This window comes from Nicotiana tabacum, chromosome 24 (genome assembly GCF_000715075.1).
Source record: "Nicotiana tabacum cultivar K326 chromosome 24, ASM71507v2, whole genome shotgun sequence".
NCBI classification, from domain to species: Eukaryota; Viridiplantae; Streptophyta; class Magnoliopsida; order Solanales; family Solanaceae; genus Nicotiana; species Nicotiana tabacum.
The window spans coordinates 87,275,541-87,294,593 of NC_134103.1; the positions used below are offsets into that span (position 1 = coordinate 87,275,541).

At 34.6% G+C, this 19,053-nt stretch overlaps 2 protein-coding genes across 4 annotated transcripts; one reads left to right on the plus strand and one right to left on the minus strand.

Annotated features, from left to right (window-relative positions):
- Positions 1–5,687: 5,687 nt before the first annotated feature.
- On the minus strand, positions 5,688–10,183 carry LOC107812346 (serine/threonine-protein kinase STN8, chloroplastic). 2 transcript variants are annotated; one of them, XR_012706644.1, is made up of 5 exons: positions 9,393–10,171; positions 8,333–8,506; positions 7,663–8,067; positions 6,050–6,651; positions 5,688–5,929 (listed from the first exon to the last, which is right to left on the minus strand). XR_012706644.1 is itself a non-coding variant. In XM_016637403.2 (4 exons), the coding sequence occupies exons 1-4, from the start codon at positions 10,155–10,157 to the stop codon at positions 6,316–6,318; spliced, it is 1,680 nt and encodes a 559-aa protein (XP_016492889.2). In that variant the 5' UTR covers positions 10,158–10,183; the 3' UTR covers positions 5,688–6,315. The 2 variants fall into 2 exon arrangements, 1 of the variants encoding a protein (XP_016492889.2); XM_016637403.2 differs by having other exon boundaries at positions 5,688–6,651; positions 9,393–10,183.
- A 1,331-nt stretch (positions 10,184–11,514) lies between these two features.
- On the plus strand, positions 11,515–16,521 carry LOC107812347 (uncharacterized). 2 transcript variants are annotated; one of them, XM_016637405.2, is made up of 7 exons: positions 11,515–12,113; positions 12,300–12,380; positions 13,563–13,637; positions 15,579–15,623; positions 15,688–15,777; positions 15,895–15,996; positions 16,228–16,521. In XM_016637405.2, exons 1-7 carry the CDS (start codon positions 11,658–11,660, stop codon positions 16,408–16,410), a joined length of 1,032 nt encoding a protein of 343 aa, XP_016492891.1. In that variant the 5' UTR covers positions 11,515–11,657; the 3' UTR covers positions 16,411–16,521. The 2 variants fall into 2 exon arrangements, with proteins under 2 accessions (XP_016492891.1, XP_016492892.1); XM_016637406.2 differs by lacking the exon at positions 15,579–15,623.
- The last annotated feature ends 2,532 nt before the right edge of the window (positions 16,522–19,053 follow it).

Below are 19,053 nucleotides of genomic sequence, written 5' to 3' on the forward strand. Positions count from 1 at the left end.
TCTTTTTTTTAATATTGTGCATTTAACATTCCTTATACTATCCGATCAAATTTATACCTACCATAAATAAATTTTTAAAAATTACACCTCGATTCGTCGGGTGACCCAGAGTCTCGCAAATCATTTGAGTTAAGTCACTTATTCTTTTTCTTGATCCACTATTTTTAAAATAGTTGGCATTTACTTACTTTCTTAATTGGAAAAAAGAAATAAGAGAAAGAAATATTAAAATAATACAGTGATTAGTAAACAAAGTATAGTAAATCAAAGAATATAAATTAGGTAGCTTGTCTAAATTCGTTGCACCAAAGATATGGAGACTTTGCAAGTATAAGTAATAGAAATTGAAGTTCCTTGGACTTTGCGTTGTCGAATGCAACTTTGCTTTAATCAAATGCCTAAGCATTGTGCACGCTTAAGTTAGTCGACCGAACTCTATACTAACTAGACAGTTACAAGATATATTCAAATATACATGTACATACATGATGAGAAGTCGCATATAATACACAACTAATAGACCCACTGAATTCCGCGGTATATATATGATTGAAAATTTATAAAAAATTTAAACCAATTTCAAGCCCATTATCACAAGAAGAGAAGTTGGTGCAATGGCAATTAAAAATATTCATGAATAATTTGTATAGTTTAGTACATTTAGCATTCACGTTAATCGTAATTTCTGAAAATAGTAGATCACGAAGAACAAGTGATTTAAATAAAAGGGATTTGGGAAATTTTGAGTTAACTAACGGATTGATAGGTAATTTTTTAAGGTTTATTGATGGTAGAGGTAAATTTAGCCGGATAGTATAACGGTAGAGGTATATTTGGTCGAATAGTATAACAGAGGTTAGTTGTAGACAATATTCAAAAGTAGATGGGTAAATTTGGACATTTTTCCTTTCTTTTTTCCCGCAACACAATTTTTATAGTTGGAGTTAGGGGGTACATAGGTCGGGTTGGTTCGGATTTTTCAATTATCAAATCAATCCAATGGTGTCGGGTGTTTAAATTTATAAACCAAACCAAACCAACAAAGTCAGGTTTTTCAATCTCGATTTTTCTCGGGTTTTCGGGTTTTTTTTCCGGTAAAGTCTTCATAGCATAAAATATGTAACTTGTGCTCCAAATATTTCTTAAATCCTAGTAAAATAAAAATATATAATGTGTTTTCCAAGAAACTAACACAATAATATGAGATAAGTCATAACATTATACTAAAATATTTAATAATAAAGATAAAATAATAAAATTACATAAAATAAATATTGCTAATTAATAAGCCATAATAAAAATTAACATAATCTAAAAATACTATATAGGTCATGCTAAAATAAGTATAGCTAATAAGTACTAATATTAAGTACATAACTAAGCACTAAAGAAAAAGATAAACTAAGTTATACATTTTCATTATAAACCAATGTAAAACTAAAATAATTATCCAACACTATCGTCATTCCTAGTACTGAATTGAATTTCTTTTGTAAGTATTAGTATTAAATTGAACTTTGTTTGATTTACTACATTTATGGGCTGTAAAATTTATTTACCATTCAAGAATGTTAAGTCTAAACTTGAAATAATACGTTAAAAGATAAAACTGTGAAAAAGTTTAAGAAATATTTATAAATTATATTACAATAAATATTTATATGTATATAATATTTTTAAAAATTATATAAATATACTATCGGGTTGGTTTGGTTTCGGTTTGACTTTTTTTTAGTTAAAACCAAACCAATTACGATCGGATTTTATTTTTCTATACCAAACCATATCGGATTTTTTTTTCCGGTTTGACTCGGATTATCAGTTTGATGTGGTTTATCGGTTTTCTTTGTACACCCCTATCAATAACCTTATCGGAGCAAAAGCGCCCTTTGCTGGAATAAGTAGGAATCCGTTCCGGCATACACAAGTCGCATTCCTAAATTACATTACCTATTTCGATTTATAATCGCATTCTTTTATTGCGATATGTAAATCGTATTCGTATTGCGACTTATAAATCACATTCGTAAATTGCGACTTATAAATCACGTTCGTAAATTGTGACATATACAACGCATTCTTGATTTATAAATCGGATTTACAAAATCTGCGATTATAAATAGTATTCATCTTATACATAACATTTAATTATTGCAACGTATAATGTCGGGTTGGTTTGGTTTCGGTTTGACTTTTTTTAGTTAAAACCAAACCAAACCAAATATGGTCGGGTTTTTTTTTTCCAATACCAAACCAAATCAAACTAAATCATAGTCGGATTTTTTTTCTCGATTTGACTCGAATTATCGGATTGGTGCGATTTGTCGGTTTCATTTGTACACCCCTAGTTGGAGCAACGACTTGTTTGACTAATGAAGAAATGCGGAGGTGCTTAGCTTTCCTAACAAACAAAAAAGTCGGTATACTTGGTAAAATTATTTGAAATCTAGTTCGGGCATATGAATTTGTTTTTTTTTCTTTTGTACTTATTCTTAATTAAATTTATTTTAGTACCATGTTTGTTAGCTTAATATCTTATAAATCATGCTATTTATAGATCAAATTCAAATCTACTCTCTTTAATTTAGATTATTTAATTACTCTCACTTCAGCATATGAACAAATGAAAACCCCCAAAAAGCGTTGTTTAGTATGCGGATACAAATATAAAAGAGTGCCTGGACTCAACTCGGCTCAGCTTAGCTCGAGCACGGTTAAATTGTACTTAATAAAGTTTGATTAGGCTCGAGTGCTCGACTCTCGTTCACTCGGCTACGTACTGTAAAAAGCTCGATTATGCTTTATCGGGCTAGACTTGGCTCAACGCTACTAGAATAGGTTTTACTGATCTCGGCTCGATGCCCAAATCTAGCTAGCAATCCGTGCTTAATTGGATTAGTAGCTATATAACTATAACCTACAAGGATCAATCAATTATCGGAAAAGGGCAAAATATATCTATATAATATTAGAAGAGGTTTAAATGTATCATTCGTTATACTTTGAGTCCATATATACTCCTGTCGCTATACTATTGATTCAAATATATAATTTTTCCGTTAAGTTTATCCAAAGTGGACATCATGTTCTACGTGATGACATTTGATGAGGTGGACGCCACATGGCTTGCCCCTCAGTGCCCCTAACCCATTTTACCCCTCCCTTTTATTTTTTTTCCACCGCTATAATTTCCTTCCTCTCCACCACCATTTCCGCTACCATTAAGGGTGTTGAGGTTGTTAGAGATATATTAGATATGCCCTAGATCCAATCTCATATTTGATGATTTGAACATATTTTTGTGAATGTTATTTGATATAAAAATATATGGCATTTGATATTCGTTTTTCATAGTTATTATTAATTGCTTGATTAATTTAATAAGGTCCTTGATTAAATTTTGAGACTTGTCATCATGATGGAGATCATGATAATGAGAGTAAAGTCTCTTACAATTTAATGTAAATTTTGTTCTTGATCGTAGGATTATTAATTTGGACATTAGTAATCCGGTTATATCAATATTTATGTGAGCATCTTTATGGGATAAAGATTAGTTGATCTCATTAACTAAATAACATAAATAGATGATGCATATAGAGATATGATCATTGAACCGATTCATTGGATAATTCCTAATGGTTAGAATTACCATAAACTGTCAATAGGATATTCTCTTGAAGAATGTGATGTAAGAGTTTCCTTTGACCTGATATCATCATAGTAATTGACAAGTTATTTATTGTGCTTTGATACTAGACACCTATGGCCCTAGGGCGATAGTTGAAAGGATATTGGGTACGATTAAATACTTGTAGAATTAGTGATTGATCAAGATGAAATCTGTCAACTCTTGGTAATGAGTTTAAGCTCCATGTTGTCATAAATTATAACCGACCAAATTAAGACCTTGGCCAGGGCGATTGAATGACAGAAGAAAAGAGTTTCTTAGGTCATTCAATGGTCGATTATTTTTGACATGAACACATAGTCGGTCGCCTATTAGGATTTGACAGTTGAACCATATCCTAGGGTGACCCAGAGCTATAAAGACAGAAGGAATTAATACATTATTCTTCTACAGGTTCTTGAGAGTAAATTATATACTTCATGTTATCCTGTCGTTAAGGAGTGTTGCTAGATGCCACCCTTGATTAGTAAATTGATGTGATCAATTTACTACCGTTTTAGTATTGAACCTATGGGGTCGCACACTAACGAGTGTCCTGATCTTTGCTAAAGGATTAATTACTTTATTATTTGATAATTAAATTAAAGAATTTAATTAGTCAAATAAATTTAGTTATTAGTCCAAATAAAATATTATTATATTTTTTGCTAGCACAGAGGATATAATTAATATTGTGGACAAGTTAAAGTTTTCTATTTTAACTAAGAAAATTAAATTACATCTCTTGGTTGATATATATATATGTATATATATGAGATATATATGCACTTGGTAATTATAATTAATATTTGTAGAATTCAATTTAGAATTGAATTCCATAAATGAGTTACATGTTTTTATTTTAAAATGTTGACTAATTTTTAGAATTCAATTTAGAATTGAATTCCATAAATGAGCTACATGTTTTTATTTTAAAAGTATGACTAAGTTGTAGAATTCAATTTAGAATTGAATTCCATAAATGAGTTACATGTTTTTATTTTAAAATGTTGACTAATTTGTAGAATTCAATTTAGAATTGAATTCCATAAATGAGTTACATGTTTTTATTTTAAAAGTATGACTAAGTTGTAGAATTCAATTTAGAATTGAATTCCATAAATGAGTTACATGTTTTTATTTTAAAAGTATGACTAAGTTGTAGAATTCAATTTAGAATTGAATTCCATAAATGAGTTACATGTTTTTATTTTAAAAGTATGACTAAGTTGTAGAATTCAATTTAGAATTGAATTTCATAAATTAGTTACATGTTTTTAAATATTTACCATAAAGCATGTGATTTGTATTTTCCAATGGAAATTATGTGTGTATATATGTGTGTGAGTTCTAATTAAGAATTAGGGTGATATAGATCTTATACATATTGTAAAGACCAAGAGAGTTATTCTTGAGAAGAAAATTGCTTTGAGAAAGTAATAGTGCAATACAAAGCCAATATAGAAAATATTAATACAAAAAAATTATTTCTTGTTCTTCTACCTTTGAGTTGAGATTTTTGAGAAAAATTCCAACACAATATTTTCATTCAATTTGTTCGTGGGATTTCATTGATCAAAGAGTTGATAGCAAGGATCAGTCTCAGTGTGGATACGCATAGAGTCTTCGCACTATCGAAGAAATTTAAAACGAGACTCTCTTCACCAGGTACGTCTTAGATCCGATCTTTGACATGCAAAATTAATTTTTAAACACGAAAAGATCTGCCTAGGATTGTTATTGTCTTCCGCTGCGTGTTATGAACACTTCTATGCAATCCTACAGAGGTGGCATGGCATGTGGCATCCACCTCATCAAATACCAGTGCTACGTAGGATTGGATGTCCACCTTGGACAAACTTAACAGAAAAATGGTATATTTGAACCAATAGTATTACGTTAGGTATATTTGGACCCAAAGTATAACGAATGGTATATTTAAACCTTTTCTCATAGTACAAGGGTATACTTGGCCCTTGCCCCGAAAGAATACTTGTCTCTAAAAAGAAAATAACTGTATCAGAAATACATGCAAAACTTCATATACATTCTGCCATCCAGTTGCTGGTCACGTTATTCGTTTACAAAGATCATTAACCAAAGACACGTATAATAGCTTGCAGCTTTGCAAAAATGGTGATCTTTGAAGCTGTTCTAGCTCATAAAATTTCTTAGTTATCCCTATAGCCGTGCAAGGAAAAGAACTAGATTGCTACAAGGTGAATATTCCTCTTGTCCTCAAACAAAGTGTGCTATTTCCTATAATTTAAAACAAGAAAAAAATAAATGTATTATGATTTTCTTTACCTTACCAATACGTGTAAGTTACAAATTTCCTTCTTGATCTTTTAAATATATGCAAAACCAAGTTGCTAATACCTTTTACCCTGTTCAGCATCTTCTCCTTATTTTTGGCTCTGGAACCACTTCATGACTCTATTGCAGCTGTTTATCGGCAAAAGAAACTTGAAACTTGTGCAGCCATCCAGTGTACTGATTGATGAACGCAGTGCACACATGCAGCGTCAACAACTCCAGATACTAACGAGAAGAAGTCCCGACCAAAAAGAATATCGGCAGAACAAGGAGGAAGACGAGTATCGATCACAAAAAACATGGCGTACTTGCATCACCAAGTCACGCTCCTATTTTGTGAAGCTAAGTTTTGAGAGAACTGCAGCAGCTTGGTCACCACCTAGAAGGAAATAAGGATGTCTAAGAGCTGCAGCAGCAGATAAACGTCCACCTCTCTCTGAAATAAGTTTCGTAGCCAAATCCCACCCTCTACCAGAGTCGAGATCAAGAATACTGAGATCAGGCCTCATCCTAGTCTTTTCTCTCCATCTATTCAAGTCATATCCAACGACCTGTAGTTCTCTATTGAAGTTCTTTAAGCCTGCTGTAGACCTTAAGTTCGGTACTGCCATTTGCAGAAGCACTATTCCAGCAGAATATGTGTCAAAGAGGTCGGGACTGTTTAGCTGCAATAACAAGACATGCTAAGTATAAAATACGAACTCTGCAATAGCATCATGGCCATATTTTCCCCCAAAAGTCTGAAAGTCTAGTGTGGTAAATGGATTTGATACATGCTTTACAACTTTAGTCATTCTTTTTTCCCTTTGGTATACTTACATATGTTAGAATTTATTTAGAGTGATTCAAAATTTAAATGTACCTTTTGGACAAGACAAAATATTTTGTGAAAAGGTGTTAACATTGTTTAACAGATATACCTATCCTTGGTGAATATGTGTTATCCAATCTTTAAAGGGCTTGAAAAGGTATGTTAGGTACTTGTTGAATCTCTGTAAATACCTATCCATATGACTTGAATTTCTGCATCCTTTAACTCTTTCTCATTTTATTTCCTACCAAAGTCTCGTATTAGTTCACAGTAAATTCCTATAAAAGCAGTTGAGGCATTTAAGAATTTTGCGAAACTTATATTTGAGTGCACATTAGAAGATTCCTGACTGGTTCGTCGTATTTTGGGAGTAGGACGTCATTTTGCTATTTGCACCGGGTAGCGACGGAAATCTATTCTGAAGTCAGCGCCCCCCATAGCGTACCTCGGACCATGTTTTTCACACGAAACTCTTATCTTCTCTTACTATTAAGGGGTCGTTTGGTACACGGACTAAATTATCCCGGGATTATAATCACAGTACTAATTTATACCACATGAGAGATGGGGTAAAATAATCCTACATTTGATGGGATAAGATGGGATATCCTGTATTAAGTTTGGGATTAAATTTATAACTTGTTTGGTTGGCGGTATAAATTTATACCTCCAACCAAATAAGGTATAAATTTTATCCTACATCTTATCCCACCTTATACCTCATACCAAATGACCCCCAAGTGTTTTTCTGATTTGTACTTCCATCTCTAATATTTTTCCAACAACATATAGAAAAAATTTCTGTGTCAAGCTTACAATGAAGGAAGAGTGAAAAGCAATATAAATCCATGTATGAGAAGGATACCTGCCATAAAACTGGGGAAAGAAGTGCAGCAACGGGCTCTGGTGGTGGTTTTGGAGTTTCTTCTGGCATTACATAGAGTTCAGGTGGACAATAATCAGGATCGAGTAGCCCGCGGTCAGGCACATAATTTTTTCCAATCCGAAGATCAGTTGCTGCCCCAAAATCTATCAACTTGATTTGTCCCTTTTTTGTGACCACTAAGTTGGATGGCTTTACATCTCTATGGACTATACCTGTGTCATGGATTTTCTTAAGGGAAGTAATAATCTGACGCATGATTTGTTTGATAATTAGTGCATTCCGTTGAATTGATTCCAATCCTTCTAAGACACGACCAAACATGATAGATTCCATGTTCAAGGGGAAGTCGCGGTCCTTCAGGTAATCAGCTAGGTCCCGATTTCCCTGTCACATGAAGTTCCTAAGTTATGGATGCAGCTTCCATCTAACAAGTTTTTATGCAATTCAACTAAACATCAATATGAAAACTAATTTTAAAATTTAATCATAGAAAATTTCCGACAGTATGGATAAAGGGGATATGGTAACTGATAATTCCAACTGGTGTTTGTCTATAGCCTTAGCCTAACATCCATGACAGATGACCTTATATTTTACTTTCAAGACACAAAAAGTTCGGCTGGAAAAGTACTTTAAATGGCTCAATTACCTCAAATTTCCAGACAAGCCATTTCTCACCCTTGGTATATCGTGAATTAGTTTTTTCAGCAACAAAGCTACCAAGAAACTCTGCACATGTCTCGGGAGCCGCTCTTGATAGCCTATAATTGAACCATTCTTCAAAATCACCACATTCTGCAGCACCTTGAACACCAATCTTTACCTACAAATTGAAAAACAAACTAAACTGTAACTAGGGAAGGAAGAGTATTAAAGATGCCAGATAGAAAGCAAATGCAAGAGAGAAATAGTTCAAGAGCCGAGAATGATGAAAAGGGGTTTAACATAACTATATAGTTAAAAGACACAATCCAGATTAAAAGTATATAGAAGACACAATAATCTAATCAAGATTTACGGAAGGAAATAATTCAGATCAATAGGATGTGGACAACATAATCATAATCAAGCCTAAAATATTTACTACAAAGAACTCACAACTTAGAACCTTGATAAGATTAAGGTTAGTCAGTATAAGGCAGAAAATAGCTACTCCTTCCGTTCCATTTTACATGACACTTCCCTTTCTGATCCATTCCCAAAAAATTGACACTTTTCTATACTTGAAAAATCTTTTTTTCATAACCGTGGTGCTTGGGCCAGCTCGCACGCACCTCGACTAATTCAACGGGATACCTGTTACCTCCCACTATCATAGGTACCGGGTAACTTTGTACACCAAGGCTCTGACATCTGGGAAGTAATCACCTAGAATAATTGCCTCCGATGAGATTTGAACATGAGATCTCATCGTTTTATACTTGAAAACTCTTTAACTTTAATCTTCTCATTTTACCCTAATTACATGCTTTTATAGCTATAAAAATGTAGTAACATATATAAAACCACAAGTTCTAAAGGTACTCTGGTATCTGCCTAGAGTCTTTCTTCCTTTCTTTCTTTAATTCTGTATCAAATCAAACATCAACATATAAAATGAAACAGAGGGAGAAGGCAATATTCATTTAACAAGTATACAAGTGATGATACTTATGAAGCCAAATATTGCTCAAAAATGGAGAATGTTTAAGGATAAATCATCTCATTACCTGTTTAAGAATGACCTTATCCTTGAACCTTGAGTCAGTGATAAGTGATTTTGCTGATGATCCTCTTTTCCTAACAATTTCATCCAAATTTACATTCTTGGGAACAATAACCCCAGAATAAACAATCCCAAATGAACCCTCTCCCAACCTTTCCCCAACCAAAAAATCACTCATCTCAAAACTCCTTTTCCCACTCAAACTATCCAACCCCACTTGAATAGGTGCTAAAATATATGCATCAATTGCACCAATTAAAACTCCTGGTCTAGCAGTTAAATAAATCCAAGAAAGCCCTGCAAAAACTAACAGGCCCAACTTCTGCTCTTCAGGTAATTCCCCAGTCACCTTTTGAAACTGGGCATACCCAGATTGGAAAATTGGGAATTGAGATAAAGAATGGTCTAAATTATCAGAAATGTCATTAACAAAAGAATTGCAAGTAATGGTGTTATTTCTTTTGCAATGGTTGGTACAAGACCAAAAATAATAGCTTTTCGAAATGGGTTTCAGTGGTGAGAAACAAATTGTTGCAGTAGCAGGAGAAAGCAGAGACGCCATGAATGAATAAGAGTGTGTCTGTTTTTTTTTTCCAAAAGAGTGTGTCCTCAGTATAGTGTCAGCAGAGGTAGTATTTTGTCCACGTGGCAATCCTGGATTTATCCTTTTTGGCCATGGATGTGTGGAGTATGAAAAAACAGCAATGCAATTTCTAGCCAAGATTTGAATTTGATTATCAATGTAAAAGCTCGAACTGTTTTCTTGCATTATCTATTAGATTGCAAGGGGAGAATGAGAAGATGAATGGTTTGATTTGACTTGATTTAGATGTCCCTTTTCCTTTTTTTGCTTTTTTTCAAAATAACTGTGTTAATTTCTAAAAATAATTATCTTAAATTATTTATTATTTTAGAAGTTCAAAGTAAAATTAATTATTTCGTTTTCATATTACTCTTAACAGTAATTGTTTTTAAAGACGAAAATAACACATAAATAAAGTAAACATTTAATAAAGAGAATTATTTCCTCCGGTCCACTTTAATTGACTTTTTGACCTTTTTTTATGGTCCACTGTATTTGATTTTTTCAGATATCAAGAAGGAATTAAATTATTTTTTCTAAAGTTGTCATTGGAGTAAAGAGCCTAGGAGCATTTGTTGTATTTCTAATAAACAAATTAAGGTTAATATAGTCAATTTTATTATTAATTAATGCTAAAGGTGGATTCCTTAATGTGTGAAATAACCAAAAAATAAATTAAAGTGGACCGGAGGGATTCTCGTTTGGACATAAGATTTTTTTAACTTTTTTTCGAAATTTTTTCACTTTTCTGTTTGGCTATAAAATTTTCAATTTTTACTGGAAGATGAATTTGGGAGTTGTTTGAAAATTTGAAAAACTCCAAAAAACTATTTTTCAAAATTTTCACTCAGATCACTCACAAAAATTTAAAAACAACCCAAAATTATATTCATGTTGAAACACAACTCTAATTTTCAATACCATTTTCACTTTCTTTTGTAATTTTACAATTCTTATATCCAAACGTCCACTATATCTTAAGACATAAATAAAGGTAAAATAGTTCAAAACCCTTTTAATTAATATTTTCTTAAAAAACGTGTAAAAAAAAACACAACAAATAATTTGAAACAAACAAGTACCAACTTTTGCTGAAAACATAAACTTGGCATACACTTTGCTTGAAATTGTAGTCACAAAGTTAACATATATTTTTACTCTCAGAAATCCTAAGATCAATTCTTCTTGTTTTCTCTTTTCTTTTTCTTTTTAGCCCGACAAGAGTGAGTTGCTCTAGTGGTGAGCACCCTCCACTTCCAATGTGTGAGTTCGAGTCACCCCAAGAACAAGGTGAGGAGTTTTTGGAGGGAGGGAGCCGTTTGTTGTTGTTTTTCTTTTTAGCCCGAGAAATTCTTTTTTTTCCCATGGTTTTACTCGTGACAAATTCAAACGACTATCATGAATACAATAGTAACAAATGAGGAGCATATATATGGAAAGTTTAGTAAAACAGGATATCATTTTTAAAACAAACTTTTAACAGAAACAAATTCTACAACTGCCAATATAAAACTAATTATAATTGGACAAAATTGCAGAATAATTAAAGCTTTATCAGATGACACGTCACAGACACTGAAGTGAAAGTGATGAGGAATTTTCATGAGCGAACTCTCAAGCTCGAGCTCGCTCGAGTTGATTAGATTTTAGCCGGAAAAATTCCCTAAATTCCAACATTTTTATGCCATGTGTAATTGCTTTTCTACTACCTTTCTTCCTCATTCATTTGGTTTCACAACTTCCAAACTGACCCACAAAATTCCTCACTTACTTCTCAATTTAAGATTCGGAAATAACAGGAATCAGCTTGCTAGTGACTGTTTCAAACTAGGGAAAGCTAAAAAGAACCTACCCAATTCGAGTCTGTTTGATTCCGATGGGTATGAATTTTCTGACGATTTATGGCTAAAGGACAAGGAAGAAACTGAAATTCCTCTCAGCGCAGTGGACAAGGGTGAATTAGTGAAAAATGGAGCTGATTATGTGGACTTGGACTCTAAATTGGACCGGCTGGAAAAGGGAATTGTGCGGAGGAGGAAGCAAATGATGAAAAGGTCAAATATGATTGCAAAGCAAGTGATCAGCATTCGTTCTGCTCTCAGCTTGGGCTTTGTTTCGCAGCTTTGGGTGGACATAAATTCTGTACAATTCAATTTTGTCTTATTTTGGGGAATGTTAGCATTTTCCTTTTATTCAATTCAAAGTTTACTGAGCAATGTAGGAAAAGTTTGCAGCTTTCATAGGGTTATAACATATTAAAAATTGCTAATTAGTCTATCTCACTGACATATTAGCAAGTGCAGTCCTCTGATTTATTTACTATTTCAGTGGATTGTTTTCCTAGTTGAAGTGAGGCCAAACTTACTTTCTGGTGAAGTGGAGAAGTTTCTGCTGGAGGATGTCAAACAGGTAACTACATGCACGTAAAAGTTGTAGCTTTCAAAGGCCTACTTTTCTATCTTAAGCTTGTAGCTCAACCATTTAAGATTGTTTCTTAACTAATACAACATAGTATTATCTTAGATAATTAGTCTGTCATTTGTACCCGGCGGACGCGAAAAAATGCTACTCACTCTGTTTCAATTTAGATGACACACTTTCCTAATTAGTCCGTTCCAAAAATAATGACACATTTCTACAATTGGAAATAATTCAACTTTAAACTCTTCATTTTACTCTTAATGAGAAGCTTTTATAACCACACAAATGTTATGGCCCCACAAAGCTTTTACCCCTTAAACTTTTAACGCCACAAGTTTCAAAAGTCTTTTTTTTTTTTTTCTTAAACTCTGTGTCGAGTCAAACTACCTCATCTAAATTGAAACGGAGGGAGTAGGTGATTTCTTTCCATCTGCATAAGCCTTGAATCGGTGTTGGTGGAAGGTAGCAGGTAACCGGTGGAATAGTCCGGGTGCACGGAAGCTAGCCCGGATACCACCATCATAAAAAAGGTTTATTTGACATTTGTAAGATATATCAAGGTTTGATTGCATATGGTTTCCCTACTGCTAATGCAATTTCATCGTCATTATTAGGCCTGTTTAAGGAATGGAGTTTGCAGTTCCAGGATACCACCTTTCTTAGTTGCTTTTCCAAACTAGTAAAAGTCTTTCACACATCCTAATTCTGCTAACTAAAGTCGAGCTCAAAGGAACAGAAAAATAATAAAGCATTGTTCTAAAATGCTCTCTGGAACTGAGACAGGGCTGGAGCTCCCACTTGGGCAGGGGTGGGGAATTTTGGACAATGGGTGGGACGACGATCGAGCAATATTGCACGTGTGAAGATAGGTTATGCTGTTTGTGTTTTATTTCGAGCTAAACTTGAAAGAGTTTCTTTACCTTTAAGAAGCTTAAGAGATTTTCCTTTTAAGATATACTAATCAAAAGCCTCCACTTCATCAAAACATCCTGAAATTCTTTTGGAATGAGATAAAATCACGCACCTTAATCTGTTTGGCTTAGAGGGTACATAGATGGGGGTTTTCTCAGCTTTCAGCCTTTTTCTGATTCCAAAATTTGTGTATTGCATTGATCCTCGGTAATTGCTCTTGGATAATGATTAACAATGTGTTTTCACTGATCATTGTAGGTTGGAGATGTTGTACTTATTGAGGATGAGAGTGTGATGGAAAATGAATTTAAGCTTGTTGGACTGCAGACGTTGGTATGCTCTCTCACTTCTTATTGGTTCCTTTTGGAGATTACTGATACCCAGAGTAGCTGGGGAAGGTTTTTATTCATGCTCCTAGTCAGTTAACTTCTTACTGTCTCCATGAACTAGAACTCTCTTTTCCATTGAACTGCTAAACTATGCAAACACGGAACTCATTGTGTAGATTCATTCTATATTTCCATGTGATGTAAACCTTAATTCTTCGGTAGTTATCGAACTAAAAAGTGGTTCATATTTAGTCTTTGGTAAGTTTACACAGCTTCAGTACTGAGAGTTTATTTGGCTGTAGGACTTTTAAATATTGATTTTTACGTCTAACTGGTCGGAAACAGCCTCTCTGCCTTTCCAGGGGTAGGGGTAAGGGTGCGTACATCTTACCCTCCCCAGACCCCACTCGTGGGAAACTACTGGGTTTGTTGTTGTTGTTGTTGTACTTCTAACTGGATATGAATAAATTACATAATTGATCTCTATTGTTAATAACCAGCTTAGTCTTTTCAAGTCACTTTGCTTTATATCATAAGGAAAAAAAGAAAACAAGAAGAAACAAAAAGGTATGTAAGCTATACTTGTAAATAACAATATAGAGGCAGTGGTTTATGTTTGACATTCATTGTTGTCCATCAAAACTCAAATGCAGCGAAATTTGGTTGATTTCTTTATAAATGTGAATAGTATTTGGTTTAGTTTTTTATTAATTGTGTCCCTGAAGCTCAAAAGCAATGAGTTTAGAGCAACTTATGGACAAATATGAATAGTATTTGAAATTCAAACTAAATCCATAACAAGAAAAATTTGATGGTTATTAGTTTCTTTTCCAATTTCCAACTATACCCTAAAATGTTATCAGTACTGCCCAGCTTTTACCAGCGGTACTGGCAAAAGATTTTTTTTTTAAACCAGCGATGAAATCAAGTGCAGTACTGATCACATTTCACGGCTGGTAAAGTCAAGGACCATCTAAAAACTAGTTTGACCATTGAGGACAGTTTATGAACAAAATAAAGTATGAGAATCAGAGTACATCATTAATGTTAGAGACCAATTTGGTTATTTACTCATGGAGTTTCATTCTTTTCCATTGAAAATTTCCTAGACTCTGGTCTCAATCTGATGTCTAAAATTGATCCTGGCAAGTCTAAAGAGTTAGTTGTGAAATCTATAACATTGAGATTGAAGCACCTCACAAGTCCCTCTTTGCTAATGGGAATGGCGTGAAGTTTTCACAAGTAAAGGATACTGCCTGACCAAGTACACTAGGATAGTTTTTCTATTAATTAACTGGTCCATGCATGATTGGCTCACATCCTAGTTGGCTATGAGCCTCCGTCGGGCTCAGGCATGAGGGAAAACATATGGAGTACCTTAGAGCTGAATTTGCCCAGGGGAATATCGGTTCTTGGATTAAGATGAAAAAGTTTGTTTTGGTGTCTAATTGTACATTTAAAGAAAATGATTAATATTCAGTTTCAAATGGACTCATGTATCTTTTATTTTTTTAATTTATAGATTCAGTGTTACATTAATTGAAAATTATCAAGCAGCTCGTAAATATGAACCAATGATCGCATTTGCCCTTTCTTTTAATGTTGTTTGGATAGTCTAGTGCGGATCCCGGAAGGTAACTGATCTTGCTCCTAAAATGATGAAAAAGAAAGGGCGCTGGGCCAAATTTTAAAAAGAATGGCATTCCAGTGCATGTCATTCTTCTTTCACTTCCCCAATGGAAAAGAGTTCAACTCGGATACATTATCTTTCCCCAGGCTTTCTGCCTCCTTAAAATCTTCATGGTTTTGCTGGAATATTTGAGAGAGTGCTTTCATGCTTATGGAATTGCCACCTCATTGTTTTCCTTTCGCCTTCTTTTTTCTTATATTTAGTGTATGGCCTTTGCTTCTTTCTTCAGTTTTTTTATATCCGTCTCTTCTGCAGGTGGGGTACAACGTTGTAACACCACGTCAACGAAATATTGGGAAGGTGATAAACTGCTTCACTTTTTCCGGTGTCTGTATATACTGTAATAAATTTTATTTTTCTATAGGTTCGTGGCTATACCTTCAATATAAATTCGGGGGCAGTGGAATCTCTTGAGCTTGATTGCTTAGGAATATCCATAATACCATCCAGCTTGGTAGGTTAATACAAATGCATTTTCTTTTAGTGCAGCTACTTGTTGACGTCCTTCTATTTGTCATTCTAGTTAAAGTAGTGTGTTGCATTCTTGACACTTGCACTTGGTTTATATCAGGTGAGCACCTATTGTCTATTTGTTGAGGATGTGGTCGACGTTTTATCAGACACTATTGTTGTGCAAGAAGCTGCAGCCTCACACCTACAGAGACTTACAAAGGTACTTGGGAGTGTTATGGTCAATAATCAATGTTAAAGTTATATCTGCGCTGGCTTATGGATATCTGTACTTTGGGTTTTACCGCGTAAATAAGAACTGACAGTGGATATGACCCTAAGCATAGTTGAACTAGAACACAGATTCATGTGGTTGAGCCACAGTTGGGTTAAGTGTTATTTGATGGCATGCAATGATTTATTATTCTAACCTTATCGTAATGACATTTGCCAGGGATTCTGGGATGCCCAGAAAATGGCTTACTCTGCAGATGAAATGGAAGATTACAGTGTCTTAAGAAACCCGCATACTACTTCCCAGAATGGACGAAGCCGTAAAACAATTTCAGGAAAAAAGTTAAGAAAGAAAATAAAAGAACTCACTGACGATTGGGAGCTCCCTATGGATTTCTTTTAATCTGCTAGGTTTCTCCACAATGTACATCACACCTAAAGGACACTGATTTCTCTATAATTTTTGTCTCTACAGTTGCTGAGTAGATCTATTTTTTTGAAGATTTTGTTTATCTAGCTTGTAATCTGTATAGTGTCTAATACAGTTGATGTAGATCCTGGTATATGGAACCAGATATTTCCGAGTTCATATAGGGGGGGGGGGTGAATTGTTGACTATTTAAAAATTAGTCGACTAACACAAGTATTAGTTGACTGATCACAATGCAGAATGAAAGTAAGCAGTAAAGAAGAGTAAATAACACACATCGATTTATACTGGTTCGGTACCGTTGTGGTACTTACATCCAGTTTTCCTTGGGTCACAAGAGTTCCCTTAAGATCTTTCAAAATGTTACAACACAGATGGTTTTAACGCGTTCACCACCAACAAACAGTATCACACCTTGAGTTCTGAGTAATTGACATAACTCTCTTTTGTATTCTAGATCTTTCTATCTTTTGAGACACTGATAACTAAAGATTACAGTGTTTGAACTAAGAAGTAGACGGACTTAGAATACAATGTATGTAGTTGCGCAAGTCTTCTTCTTGAAAGTATCAGCCTTCTTATAGGAGAGAAAAGAGCTGTTGAGTCTTCAGCAAAATTAGAGGCACGAGATCTTTGCAAAAGGGTTTTGACCCAAGGGGTGCCTCTTCGAATCCTGCTCTTTGAAGAGTCTAGATTCGATTGTGATTTTCCTTGTCACAACTTGAATTAAGGAGCCATTTACGCCTGGAGTGAGCTTAATTTTGGACACAGAATAATTGCTGGCGAGCTTCTTGATTTGAGTATCCATGATTGGCAATCTGAGTTCCTTTGATTAAGGACGAATAAATTTGCTTCTCTTGATTGACCATTGATGTAGCAACAACATCTTCATTCGAATTCTGATTGATCATTATTTGCTATTTCGAATCCTGTAGCAATCGCATCTTGCTGAGCATCTCCATTCTTTCCTTTTTGTTAGTCCTGCAAATATAACACAACATAATATTGTCATCATTGAAACTTAAACTTAAACCAATCCATCTCTCCATTTTTGATGATGACAATCAAGAAGGAGTAAACAGTAATTTAAGATACTTCCCTTTGAAGATGTTGCTCCCCCTGAGATTATGCTGTTTCCATCTCCTCCTGAATAACTGTAATTGCAGGTCCTCCTGCTGGTGTTTACTCACATTTTTTCTCTCCCTTTGACATCAATCAAAAAGGAAAGAAAAGCACACAGAATAATATAGGATAAAATGTACATACTAATAAGGTGGTTAGAGCAGCAGAAGTAGTGCCTTCAGCAGAGGCTTAGTTAGTACAAAGCCAAAAAATTGTCTAAGAGAAACCACCAACAAAAATAAGCATAAGCAAAAAAAATGGTTGTCATAACATCATGGCAAAATGCATTAACTTCTTCCCAGGAAGTATTTGAGGGTGTTGATCACTTTGGTGCAGAAGGAGTCATAGGAGTTTTCAACGTCCTTGACGAGTTTGTCCATCTTTTCACTCATAGGGTTGAAAGCCATGGTTCCTTGTCTCCGTGTGGCTCCTATGTCCATCCTGAGCTTGGCCACATCTGTACCTGTCTCCTTGGCGACGTCCCTGATTTTATCTACCCGTTCTTTCATCTCAACAAGAAGCAGCTTGACTCCATCAAGGTAATGTTGAATTTGTTGAAGATTCTGAGAGGCAGTTGACTGAAAAGCTGGTTGATCATTTTGGACTTCAACTGGCGCTGGAGCACTTTCAACCTTGGCTCTCCTAACCCATCCATCATCACCCAGAGTGTACCCCATCATTGAAAAAGCTGTCTTATCATAAGTATTGGTGATGTACTTGGGTGTAAAGGGTGCCAAGTCTACTTTCATGACTTCTAGAATATGAGAGATGAAAAGACCATAGGGCAGACATGCAGCAGAGGAGGATATATCCCTGATACTCTCAAGCATATAATGACGAATCCACACAAATCAATCAAGATGTTTATTATTAACCAGACAGTAGAGGACAAAGACATCTCTAGTGGACAAAGAGCTAAGGGACCCAGATCTGGGAAGGAGAGTAGTGGAAATCATGTGGGCCAAGACACAGTGTTCAAACTTAAGATTTTTGGGGCCAATGTCAGGGGGTTATCAGACAGAAAAATTTTTGCTTCATCAAAAGACACTTCAAAGTTTTTGGGCCAAGAGATTTGGACAAACACATCATACCCACTAAACTTGGCGGAAAAGATCTTTTCAAATTAGTACGAGTCCAAAACAATTCTAGTCCCTAAAACCATAGATTCCAAATTATCTTTATCATTCACGAAAAGATTTGCATAGAACATTCTAACAGGTTCTTCATACACAGAGTTTCCGATAGTGTCAAAGAGAGGAGAAAAGTGCTGAAAATCGATAATTGCAGTCACATCACAATGAAGACTTTTCATAAGAGAGAGACTTATAGAGCGTCCATAAGCCATGGATTTTGACTTGTAGGACTCAAACCTTGTCTTTTCACTGGGGCCGTAGAAGATTAGCTTGTCCTCAGGACTAAATTCCAAGCGTTCCACTTTACCCTTCTTGCATGCAGCCTTTTTGGGGGTTTGCTCCATGGGTCTCTTGCCGGCCT